Source organism: Etheostoma cragini, chromosome 19, assembly GCF_013103735.1.
Source record: "Etheostoma cragini isolate CJK2018 chromosome 19, CSU_Ecrag_1.0, whole genome shotgun sequence".
In the NCBI taxonomy this organism is placed as follows: Eukaryota; Metazoa; Chordata; class Actinopteri; order Perciformes; family Percidae; genus Etheostoma; species Etheostoma cragini.
The window spans coordinates 18,184,123-18,197,608 of NC_048425.1; the positions used below are offsets into that span (position 1 = coordinate 18,184,123).

Here is a 13,486-nt window from a genome sequence, read left to right on the forward strand (position 1 = left end):
TATATGACTGGAACAAGAAGACATGGTCTGGCTCGTGTCCATTAATGGTAAAATAAATGGAAGGAATTGCAAGAGGAATACTCGATGTTGAACCAAAGTGGCAAAATGTTTTTTTAAAAGCTCATGCCCATGGTTCACCACAAATCCTTCAATCCACCAATTTGGCCCTTGGGATTCGGGATTGTTTCAGTGATGGATTAAGCCACTAAATAGCAATGGACACTACGCATTGGAAGGAAGGTTAGAAAATCAACCTCAACTCAGAAGGTTGACCACTCATTGTGTGCAGCTACCGGGGTCGGACTCAGCAGCAGGCGCAATGAAGATGATGACAGCGCTTTGACAGAGGAAGAGAAGTTCCCATTTTTCCGGGGACTGTGAGCCCGCTGTGGCGCCCTCGCACCCCTGAGGTGGTAATTATGGGTCCTGGCTCCAAGAAAAAAAAGCCCAGACTTCCTAAGCAAACCACCTCGTGCTGGAAAAGTGTGGATTTCTCCCCCCATCTGTGAAGGCGCTGGACCGCGGTTCATGAACACAAGCCTTTCTAACAAAATCTGTTTCTTTTTGCATTTGCCTTCCTCCTCCTCCTCCTCCTCCTCCTCCTTCTTCTTCTGGGACCTCATCCTTCTTCAACCTTCTCTCACCTCTGACCTACGACCTCTTGACTTCACACACCTGCTCAGATGGTCTTCCCTAAGATCAATCATGGCTTTCTTTCTGCTGACCAGCAGCTCATAAAGCGGCGGCTCATTAAGGTAGTGGCTGTGTCCTCACTGGTGTCTCTGTCCTGCCAAGTTTCACTGTATGACTTCTCCCTGGTCTGCATGCAAACCTTCAGTCATTACTAAGTACTCTTATACTCCTTCTGTTACTTTAAAGGGAAATTGAAAACAAGGTTGTATTAAGGTAACATGAATTGCTGTCCTGGCACTACTAAAAAGACTTTCCTTGCAAGTTAGATGCTCATTTTCTTCCAATGAAGTATAATAATGGACCACACATTTTCAGTGGATTTTAGTCCTGATAGTTGTAGCTCATTAAGTCCATTAACGAATGCATGCATTTTAGAGGATTACTGTTTCAGCTTTCAATCAGTGATACATTTCAGCTCCATCATGTCTGCTAGTTTTAGCCATGAGACCTATAACGCCAACTGTCCTCCATGTTATGAATGGAGGCAGCCCATAGCCACCCACGAGATCATTCCCCTACTCTCTTCATCATCATTTAACTGAAGTGGCTCCAGTCTCAGTGGATCCAACAATTTCACACAGCACTGACATTTAAATGTGTTATTTTGCCACACAGGGCGATCAAGGGCAAGCTGGACCACCTGGGCCTCCGGGGCCACCGGGCCCTCCTGGGCCAAGGGGGCCCCCTGGGGACACAGGGAAAGACGGGCCCAGAGGTTTACCTGGTCTAGCGGTGAGTATTGATTTTCACCTGACATCTGAAGAAGTTTGATTCAACCGAACAAAATGATCAGTAAAACTTGGTGTATTTTCCCTTTAACAAATACTGTATTGTTTCCATTAACGGTAAAACAAGTCCAGCTCGTAATGTACTACTATTCAGTTGGACTTTGACCCAGTGCTTGGGAGAGTTTGCCCCAATCAAAACACATATAATGAAGACAAGACGGACGCGTCCTCCGTCTCGGGTGTTGTTTGTGGTTGTTGTTGCTGTTTGTGTTTCTTAAATACATAAAATGTGATCACAAAACAAAATGAAGCCAAGACAAACTAGCGTTCATTCCCTAATATCTTCAGCTGAACATGAATATACTCCCAAGAGAACGCCTCAGTGGATTTACATTTATTTGGTTGTTTTTCATTATAACGGAACATTTTCCACGTCTTTAAGCCTGTCACTCGCATCACACTAATTTATGCGAACTCTGCCTGCGAGAGAAATAAGAAACAGAAAAGGCCTGTCAATTATATTGAGCCATAAAACCTTCCGAGGGCTCGAGCTGATCTTTATCGTCTTGGCAGAGCTCGCAGTGGGAGTGCAAAAATACTAAGTGTTGTTTATCTGCTTCTTTCCAAGAAATTAAACTTATCTTTTCTCCTGGGATTTATTCCTCTTGTCATAAGTCCCTCAGAAGGAAGGTAAACATGGCTCTGTAATTGTCACAAAGAGGCAAAAAGTGAAATAATATTGGAGCTTGGTTTTGGCATAGCTATCTGGCCATGTCTCTGTTCTACCTCGAGAACTGCAGGAACATGCGAGAGCCAGGGTCCAAAGCCACAGCAGGGCCCAGACCGACGTTGTTGGAAGGAGACCGTGAGGGGTACAGGTGCCACATCGTGATGATATGCCTCCCAGCCAACTCCGCACATGAGCAGAACAATGCCGAGCTCTAGTTGGCGACCTGGCCCCCGTGCTCCATAGCAGCTGTTCAAACACTCAAACAACCATAATGTGGAAAACGTATTCTTTCACCATAATATTTGACTTGTTTTACTCCGATTACTGTTTAGCATAATTTGAAAACTCCACGCGTGTTGGTCGCTTTGCACAGAAGACTTGGCCCACTGCTCTTCCATTAACTGGCTGTTTTGTGTTTCTACAGGGGGATCCAGGGCAGCCTGGAGAACCAGGAATCATGGTACGCACCAACCATTCCTTTCTGTGTTGCTTCAGTTTTTGTCCTGATTCAACAAACGAGAGATGTCATGGTAATTAGTGAGCTTTAGAGGTGTTGACAGAGCAGCCTAGCTAATGCTAAGCTAAGCTAAGCCAAGCTAAGCTTACAGGCTGTTGGAGGAAGCTCCACATGTACTATACAGACCTGAGAATGGTACTAGTTTCTCAACTCACTTGACTTTTTTTTTCATTATAAATATCCTCAAAAGTATTCAGAGATACCAAAGCTTTCCAAAATGGCTCATTCTATCTGCAGCCAGGTTGTTTTGTTTAATAACTAGCTAAATAATCTTTTTTTGGACATTTTTATGTTGCTAACAACAGTATTTGATTGTTTTAACTAACAAAATCGGTCACGTAGGAGCTTTTTTTTAAATGTGCATTTGATTTACGAGATATTGGTAAGGTGGTTTATGGGTAATATGCTGAATATCAATGACACATTATATGACGCCCTGCAAAAATGTTTGTTTTCTCTCACAAAACACCTCATACAGTAGGGACACGTTGTTCCAGTTAACAGCAACTGGATACCGCCTGTGGTGTTCAGCAAATAAAGCATTTGATTAAGGTTTCCTCATAAACGCTACGTTGAATAGGTCAAGCCAAATTCCAGAGGAAAAAAGATGGAAAACGTGACGTGCATAAACACTTGGTGATGTCAGTTTTCACGGGTGCAGGGGAGAGTGAGTGGAGCTGACGGAGGAGGTGCTATCAGGCGAGTCCATCTCGGACCCTTCGCCCATGGCGTGGAAGAATTTGGTGGATTGGAAAGAAATGAAGAATGGCGAGGCTTAATAATAATAATAATGGCGATAGAGACGCATTAACTAGAGAAGAGGAGTTTAAAGCTAAAATTACTGATCATCTTTAGGTCATTTAACACGCTCTTTCTGCTTTTATGTGGCTAAATGGTTTATCTTCTGTTGGCTTTAATTACCCATCATCCCCTCTTCTGCTCATAGCTGGGTAAGCAGCACGTTTTTTTTTTGTTAAGAAATACAGAGTGTTATTTAAAAAAGAAAAAAGATTTCCCAGTGGTCCCAGGTGTCCCCCTCATAAGTCTCCAGTGCTTACACAACCGCGGGAGTAGTTCTCCAAAAAGATGAATGGTGAATCCCATTCGAAATGAGCTCAGAGCCTTGAATAAAAAAAATAAGCGCTGCTTACTGTAATTCATGAAATAAGGCACACATATATATAAACAGCATGACACTAATGTACTTTTAACAAGGACTAGTGTCATCATTTGGAGATCAATCTTGTGGAGGTTGTATGAAGAAGTGATGTGACACGGGAGTTTCAGAGCTTCTGTTTGCAGCCAACAGCTGTTTGCTACCCTTTGGTTGGAGAGGGGGGGGGGGGGGGGGGGGGGGGGGGGTAGCAAAGATAAGAACATGGATTAGAGAGACAAAGATTCTGTAAATGATCATTTTCTGGAGAGGGAATAAAAACAGATTCTCCTTCCAGACTGAAATCACCTGCCCACACATTTGATTGGCTTTTGAAAATATGAATTAGATGTGCATGAGCAGCTAGACCGCTTCACTGTGCAGCAGGCTGAAAGGGTCATCTTTGATTGGCACAAGGCACTCAACTCAAGGTAAAGATTATGAGGGCGGCCCTTAACTCAGCTTCTTTTACTGAGCTCTCTCCCACGTCCCACAGCGCTGCGTTTTTTGATGTATATGCTATTGTTAAAGAGGCAAAAGTAGATTCCAGAGTTTTCCAGCAGCCTTCCAGGACACATGGTGCTGGTTAGAAGGATTAAGCTCTTGTGAAGCAACAAGGAGAAAGGGGGGAGGTGGGAAGAAGAAGAAGAAGAAGAAGAAGAAGAAGAAAAAGGAAATATTTTCAGGACTCAGTTTAAAACCCTCAGTGTACATTAAGGGGTCTTCTGCTCTCTAAAGGTGGCTTGTAGCCTTGCACACAGTTTTCATTTGACTTGATTTTGCTTCAAAAAGAATAATTACAGAAACCCAGCGGTGTATTATACGTGGTGTAGACCATGTTTTAATGAAGCACACATGTCCACATCTGCAGGGATGGGGGTGAGCACAGCATTATGCTAAGCTCTAGCTACGTCGGTCAAACGTAAGACAATACGTAGGGTTGTCAAGAAATGTAAATATCAGCGTTACGTTGCAAGCGTTTTCAGAGATCCTCTAAGTGGAACAGAGGCTTTGAACAGAAGCTCTCGCCCCCCCCTCTCCAGACATGAAGCTTTTCCGTGCTTTTGATCAACCGAAATATTTCTCCCGTGAATGCTTAGCTGTGGAAGTCCTTCAAGTTGCAGACGGAGTGTGGGACTTGACCTTGCAATTACTTCTCTGTTTGTCATTTCTGAGCCATGAATGAAAGCTCTCGGATGCTGGACTTCAGTAGGCGCCCTGTTGATTTTGCACATTATTTTAGGAATGTAAAATAAGGCCACTAAGGTGCGATATGCTGAGCATGTGCTCATGATGAACAATGTCAGTTGAAAAGATATCCTTTTTAATGGAAATGTTTTTTTATTTTCCATTGTAATTTTCTTGCAATAACAAGTTGAGAACAAAAGAGCCAGGACCAAGACTTCCTTTCGAGCCCTTGACTTGAATCTTCTTTTCAGTCCGTAGCTCCTGAGTGCTCTCAGATGTAGCCAAGCTAATTAGCACTCAGGCGAGTGGCACATGCTCTCACATACCTAGTGAGTCATAAAGATGTTTACCAAACCCTAGTGAGGATAGCCAACAAAGGCTTTTAAAGGCAAGTGGAAGGAAAACCTTGTTCTTGTTCGGCTGGAACAATGAAAGTTGTCCATTGAGGTTTTTGTTATAAGTGCACATGGAATGCACTATAAATGAGCTGCAACTGTGTGGGCCCCTTCTGTAAATCTGAGAACTTGTTCGTGCAGGGATTTCAAGTAAATTAAGAATGGGGGAGGTTTTTTTTTTTAGCTTTGGGGACTTGGTGATCCACTTTGCAAACAGGAAATGGAAAGATCAAACATGAGGAATTGTCGTTATTATGGTCCTTTTAGCAAAGCCAAGCATCAGTTGGTGCACAAGTTGGCCACCACCACACAGAAATGTGCACTGACATTCAAACTTCTTTGACCTGACTGTGTCCTCATTGGCTACTTTCCAACAAAGGCACACAAACCTTTCACACTCACCAGGGGACCAGATCAGTTTTGCCAATTATACTCCAATCAACATGAAACAAGCGGGGAAAGCTGTTGTTGTAGAAAGCTTGAGGGGTATAAGGTCCGCCTGGCAGCGACTTTCCTGAGAGTGATGAGCCAAAATAGCGCAATTTGCTGTGAATCCCGAGCCGACAGTGGGGGGGAAACGTTGGCCAACGTGAGGTGTCAAACCAGCCGAGGTGTCGATGAAGTGCTGTGGGTGCTGCAGGTTCAGAGTCCTGTAAAGCCAACACGGAGGGAACCAACTTTCACTTTGCGTTCTCATTGTAAGCAGGTCCTGGGGGAGGGGGGAGGGGGGGGGGGGGGGGGGGGGGGGGGGGGGGGGGGGGGGGGGGGGTGTTGATGGTCCAACATGGCTACCACTTCCACTGTGGTATACAGCATATCTCAGTTGGAGATGTGGTGCCATTTCGTCCCCCTTTGGAAAGCTTTCCAACTATTGGCCCGTTTAGATAATGAACCTCTCTATGGAACAGCCAAACATGTTTTTACAGTTGCTAAACTGGATATCGATATAAAAGTTAATACAAGATTTTTTTATTCACTTAGATATTCATTTTTTATGGTGAAGCTCAATAAGAAAAGGAGGCACATAGTGAGTTTCAGACTTTGTCGAAGAATCCAACAAGGGACTGATTGTGATTCAGGACTGCCTCAGGATGTGTGCTCACTGTAAGAAATCCACCAGAAGCCTTGGCAGTCTCTCTGCTGTGACCATGTTGGCTGTGGAAATCGTATTATTTAATCTGACATGGACCGTTTCATGTTCCGTTTCTCTTCCACTCACCAACTCTCTCTCTCTCTTTTCATTTGTAGGGACCTGAGGGGCCACAGGGGCACAAGGTACGTCCAGAGAAGCATTTCCTCTTCAATAGACATGTCTGACTTTTCTTTAGATTAAAATAAAATGAGATAATCTGAATGACATTAGGAATACACACCGAAAAAAAAAAAAATTCTAGCAGTAGAATAATGTTTTGGATTTGATAGCAAGATGCACAAATGGCTGTTGGGTGTTGAAAATGTTTAGATTTAGATTAGTAATGCAGGGCCACGGTTGGGGCAAGTAAATAGACAAATAGGGGAGTTAGGTTCGAACGACAAGAAGAGAGACAGAGAACAGAGAACCTGGAGCTGTCGGAAACAGGCCCTGGGTCCCTGGCGGGGCTGATGTGGGGAACAGATGTGAGCCATATCCAGCGTCAGGTAGCTGCCCGTGTTTGTTCAGTGTAACCCAATCAGACGCTTCCTGTCTGCGCTGTCATCTGTCGGCACGGCCTCCCGTCGGCGGAGGAGGGGGTGTGTGTGGAGGGGTCAACGATGACACACCGGCGCGTTAATGACTCATAAGCCAGGCCCAGAAGTTACTCAGTTAGATCTGCTGCTGTTTAGTCAACAGCTGGTCCAGTTTCATCACCTCGCTGATAGATTCGGTATCACCACATGATAAAAAGTGGAGTGTGAATTATATTTTTAAACATATTTTATCATTGTTCACACCAAAATGGGAGCCATGCTCATTCATCCCAATGATAAATACCTTTTTTTCATGAAGTTATTCGTGCCCTCTGCCTGTATCGTTCCATACACTACGACATGTAATATTTATTCTAGCCTGTAACTTCAGCACACACTGAGTGTGTGTGGAACAATGTACATGTCTCCTTTCATCCACCGTGTTTGCATCTGGTGTGTGTTGATGGTGTAGTTGTGTAGTTGTGTATGACTTTATCTTCTTTGGGGTGTTGGGTTTACTGGGAGATGGTTTAGGCATTGAGTAGAAAGACAAAGTCCATTATCATATTTTTTACCATAACTCTGCACTCTGTCTCATGCTCTGTTATTAATTGAAAATGAAATGAATATTTGAATGTGATGTAATACATAAATGCCTTTTGTGTTTATTTCCCAGGGTTCACTCGGGCCTCCTGGCAACCCAGGTGTCGACGGACTAAAGGTGAGGTCACTCATATGAAGAGATATGGAAACAGTACATTAGATGCATGTCTGTGCCCTTCTTTGTGGCTGTTTAGACTAATGGGAAAAATGGGAAATTCTGCAAAATAGTCCGTTAAAAAATCCACCCCTTATCCGGTACCGGGTCGCGGGGGCAGCAGCTCCAGTAGGGGACCCCAAACTTCCCTTTCCCGAGCCACATCAACCAGCTCAGACTGGGGGATCCCGAGCTGTTCCCAGGCTAGGTTGGAGATATAATCCCTCCACCTAGTCCTGGGTCTTCCCTAGGGCCTCCTCCCAGCTGGACATGCCTGGACCACCTCCCTAGGGAGGAGCCCAGGAGGCGTCCTTAACAGATGCCCGAACCTCCTCAGTTGGCTCCTGCTGCTTTACTGCGAGCTCCTCACTGATGACTGAGCTTCTCAGCCGATCTTATAAAGGGGACGCAAGCCACCTGGCTTGGACCCTGGATCTCTTTCTTTCGGCCATGACCCAGGAATAAAAACTGACCTGTAGATCCAGATCTTTGCCTTCCGGCTCAGCTCTTTTCATCACAACATTGCAATAAAGTGAATGTAATACCGCCCACGCAGCGCAGATTCCGCTCCATTGTCTCCTCACTCAAGAACAAGACCCCAAGGTACTTGAACGCCTTCACTTGGGGTAAGAACTCAATCCCTATCCGGAGTAGGCACTCCATTCAGAATCAGAATTCAGAATTCAGAATCGGCTTTCTTGGCCAGGTTTGTGTTAACAAGGAATTTGACTCAGGTTTACATTTGCTCTCAAAGTACAACAATCACTTAACATGTAATGTAACTGTAGATTTAAAAAAAAGTATACAATAATTGGTTTCCTGCTGAGAACCATGGCCTCAAACAGGAGGATTTGAGGGGGAAAGATGATGTCATTTCACTTCAATTAAAAAGAATCAGTCAGCTGATTTTATATTATTTTTAATTTGCAGCAAATTCCTAACGCTAAATAGTTTCAATTAAATTAGGCAGCCTGTCTAAACTTAGCCTTCCCTCACTAAATACTTCACATAAAAAAAGTTCCATCCACACCTGAAAGTATTTTATCTTTAAAAGACACACTTAACATACTTGGCCATGTGTTGCACTGTTCATTTTCGAAAAGTTCTGCCGTGCATTCTGACAATTTCAGACCGCGACCCTATTTGGGAAAAATTCCCTCGGCTGCACCCCTCCAGTCTAACTGGGAATCGGCTCATTTCTTCATTTCACTCTCCAACCGGATAAAGACGACACAGTGCAGGTGTTTCACAACGGTGGAAAATATGGAAACGCACATTTAGTCCAGAACAGACGACGGTATGAGTGACGACAATGAATTGGAAGATGATTTGCGAGGCGCCATCTTGCTAATCTCATGCATGCATTTATGAAGATAGGAGCGAAGAGGCACGCAGGGCTGTAATAGAATCCAGAGTGGAGGCCATTCTCACTCTGGAGACAGCGAAAGCTGAAGGCCTAATGCCATACTTGTGTAAGGAGTGGGGTTTGCCAGCATGAAATAGAACCCCAATGCTGTGCAATGCACTTATAAAAAAGAATCTGTTATGGTGTGTAACTGTCACTCATGCAGAAAGTTGGAGTCTAAAGCAGGACAGGCTGCTCTGCTCCAGCAGGGGCAGGTTGACTGGCAGACATCACGATCTGACATAGACATCCTCTAAAAGGATGATTACTAATGCAAGCCTTATCAGCCCCAGTGTAGGAGTTTTTAATCAGACTCCTCATCATCATCCTCATCATGTCAATGACTCCCACATGTGGGCTGATAGATGATACATGATCCCAGCATTTATGAAGAGTTTCACCGCCGGTGTGTGGCTGAGGGGACACACCCTACACACAGATCGCGCACACACACTCACACTGATGTTTCCACAATGCTTCTTGAAAACACAGAATTGTGGGAAAAATGCAAAACAATAACAAACTGACAAAGGAAAATAAACAGTCCAGTAAGTTTTTTTACCAAAATGTAATAACCCACTTTTCCCTGCAGTACGGCCAGTATTGGGCAACTCAGTGACATGTATTTTAATTTAAAGAGTAGATATCTTTATTTTCCACCCTGGCTAAATTAATTGGAGTATTCCGGTTAGTTGCCTCTGGGTTGAGGAATAGGTGATCGGCTTCTAAAAGGCTGATGATGAGGTAGGTTTGCAAAGGTCGGGAGGTTAATGGTTTTTGACAACAGGAGGACTGAGGTTTGGTTCTCAGTGACCCAAACTGGCGTTCAGCAGATGGGCTCGGCTGTCTTCCTCTTTTACATGTTCTGAACCAAACTCAAGATTATTAAGCTGTACTGTACATCCTCTCCATTTTCAGATACAGTTTGCGGTTTCAATGTTGTATACTTGAGCTAAATAGTTTCATGAATCTGTAGTTGTGCAGGACTACGTGCAGAGACAGTTCCTTGCAACACACTGTGGTAAAATGAAATGCAAAAGTCTTTTTTTATTGTTTGTCTCAAGCTGTACCGCCTTGTGTCATCCATTCTCACCCCTTAGATAGCTGTAACATCTTGAAGTGTGTAAGATGTAAACAATAAGTATCCCGCATCAGCTCCAGCCTCCATCTGGAACTAGTACATAAAAGAAGACAATCAGCTGTAAAAGTGAACACAGAGCATCTCTGTTCTCTGCAGAGATGAGCTAAATCACCTGATTAATAATCCCGACATCCTGCCCAGAAAGCTCCTCCCTGCCTGGCTGAAGCTAATATAGTTAGCCTGAAGAAACAAGGCGTCTGGGAGGTGATGGCGCAGCGGATATGACATGATCTGGGTTCCATTCCCACTGCAATACACCAGCCAATGTGTCCCTGAGCAAGACACTTAACTCCTAGCTGATGTACTGAAACCAAAGTTTTCCTAAACTTGCAGACAAGTAGTGGCGAGTAGATACCACGCAGTGGAAAAACGCCATCTAAGAGGCCGGCGGGTCCTCTAACTCTTCGCCACACCTCGCCATACTCTAGTGCTGCTGTCTCCGAATCACACAAACTGCATACATAAGCGGAGCTAGGCTACATATGGCGCACCAATCAGAGCCTCGGAGCTAAGGCGGGGCTACAGATTAGTCGTCCCTGAAGAACTTGTGTATCTAACAGTAGTTCCGCATTATGTTCATTCATTTGCAAGCAAGTGTTATTTATCTTTATACTGTGTATTCTCCGTGTAAATTCATGCACTGAACCGTTCCACCCCTTTATATTTATCTACTGCTCCGTTATCAATAATCCTGCAAATGCATAACACCTGTCCAGGTACAACAGGAGCTCAGCCTCTGTTGAGGTCAGAGGTTATCTCTATTTTACAGAGGAAATGTAAAGCTTTTTGCATCTCGTGACCTTAAACCAGAGTTCACCCTGCTGAACCAGCACACTGAATACAGCCACTGTGTGTGTGTTGTGCTGTCCATAGGGGGATGTTGGCATCCCAGGACTGGACGGTGTCCCTGGAGCCAAGGTCTGGTGGACACACATTCTGTGTGCTCTTAATTCTTTATATATTCATGGCCATTTTATTTTTGTTGTTGTTAAGTTATTTTTCGTCCTTTCCTATCACCATCCACCAAGACTTCTTTTTTAACTTTTGGACACTTTTTGCCATTTTGTTACACCATTTTTGTTACATCATACTTTTTTTATAGACGTATTGTTTTGTCATTCGTCTTTAATAAAACATACATACACATAACTTTCCATTCCTTTGTTAGATATTGTTTACATGATCCTTATTTGCCAGAGAACATGTTATCTCCATAGCAGTCCATGTGTCTGATTAAATGTAATAGTGGTGTATTAATGTTTACCTAATTGAAATTCTGGGGAAATATCATTTTAAGGCCTGTTAATATTGACAACTTTTCATAATGACTGTGCAAGTTTTAAAAAAGACTTTAAAAGGCTGATAGTTGAGGGTCTGTCTGGGGGGAAAAAGCAGCCATAACACAAGATAATTTCCATAATCTAACATGAATTTAACCCAAGATACTATCTTACCCAGCTGAACCCAAGTCCCCCTGAGATTTCCTCTGTTTAATACTCTGTTTTCTTTCCCAACAGGGGGAAACAGGAGAGCGAGGTGAAAAGGTAAAGTGCTAATTCTGACCACCAGACACTATTGTTAGCATCAGTCCTGATATTCCACCATGTGCTAGAACGACCGCGACTCTGCCTTTACTTCCCGAACCCACCCTGTTTTTTTAAAGGTGACTCCCTTCTGAGATGTAGCCATCAGTAAGTCAGTGATTCAGTGAGTCACAAACCTCATTTCTCCCACTCCAGGCCCCGGAGAAGACCAGAAACACTAACAATAGCCTCAGTGAGGAAAAGCAGCCTTATTCTCTCCATTCCCTGATTCTAATGGTGCCCGTGTTCGCTGTTGTTGGACAGCAGTGGGTGGGCGGTGCGAGTCGAGAGCGAAGACTCAGTGTTCTTCATTGGCCACAAAAACTGGCCTTCTGGCACTTGTTCACATGTTTTTCTTCGAATCCGAGTCATATTCCCTGTCATTTACACACCTGGTGCACTGTCATAGTGAGGCTGTGCGGCCCCACGGCCCATCTCCTAGCAACCACCGCGCATAGCATCACGAGTCTTCTGTCTAGAAAGGATGCACGTAACGGCTCAGTGTGCAGTTATAGAAACTGCATCTAGAGGAAATTGCTTTGGCATGAGTTCAGGTCAATCGGGTGAAAGGAGACCGGGATGTCGTCATCCCTTGTTCTTGTTAAAGGATGCAACCAAATATAGAAATACATCCAAGTTTATATTTAGAGGGGAGCCATATCTGTTAACATAAACTGCCAGAAAATTCAGAAAAGCAAGTTATTTTCAGACTCTATGCGAGGAGTCATTCTGAATTCATAGATGGAAAACGATAATGCGTTGAAAGTACACAACACTTGATGTAGTGATGACTAGTGCTTGTAACAGGGAGCTAATTTCCTATTAATATTCTCCACAAGGACTTAACCTTTAATTTCAGATCCTTGGACTTGTTAGTCATTGTATGATTCACAATCACTTAGGCTATCATTTACTTCATTAAAAAACATGCGGCTGTGTCATAAGACAAAGACAGCGCTGAAATGCACTACAAAGAACTATGAGCTTTTATTTTGAAGGGAGCCAAATGTGTTAACTTAAACTGTTGTTTTTGGCGCTGGTTGCTCACCAAAGAGCCAGAAGGCAAATTCAAGAAAGCTCTTCCAGTCTAACAGATACAAGCTGATTGTTTGAGAAGCACACAGCTCATTACAGTTGGTTTATTTTCTTGAAATTGTGACATCATCAACGACACAGCCCTTTATTTAAATCCCTGGATTTTCTCACCTTTAAATTAGAAACATATTAGGCCATGCTGCTCTTGATGCAATAGCTGCCATCAACATTAAAGGTCCCATGACATGGTGCTCTGTGGATGCTTTTATATACACTTTAGTGGTCCCCTAATACTGTATCTGAAGTCTCTTTTATATAGACCTTAGTGGTCCCCTAATACTGTATCTGAAGTCTCTTTTATATATACCTTAGTGGTCCATAATACTGTATCTGAAGTCTCTTTTATATAGACCTTAGTGGTCCCTAATACTGGATCTGAAGTCTCTTTTATATATACCTTTGTGGTCCCCTAATACTGTATCTGAAGTCTCTT

General features: G+C 43.6%; 1 protein-coding gene across 1 annotated transcript in view; it reads left to right on the forward strand.

The window, feature by feature from the left end:
• LOC117962232 (collagen alpha-1(XXV) chain-like) overlaps positions 1-13,486 on the forward strand; it is a 127,588-nt gene that overhangs the window by 95,488 nt on the left and 18,614 nt on the right. The window contains exons 8-13 of the mRNA XM_034901399.1: positions 1,309-1,425; positions 2,576-2,611; positions 6,653-6,679; positions 7,749-7,793; positions 11,249-11,293; positions 11,893-11,919. Coding sequence (XP_034757290.1) covers positions 1,309-1,425; positions 2,576-2,611; positions 6,653-6,679; positions 7,749-7,793; positions 11,249-11,293; positions 11,893-11,919 — 297 coding nt within the window. The remainder of the gene's footprint in view (positions 1-1,308; positions 1,426-2,575; positions 2,612-6,652; positions 6,680-7,748; positions 7,794-11,248; positions 11,294-11,892; positions 11,920-13,486) is intronic.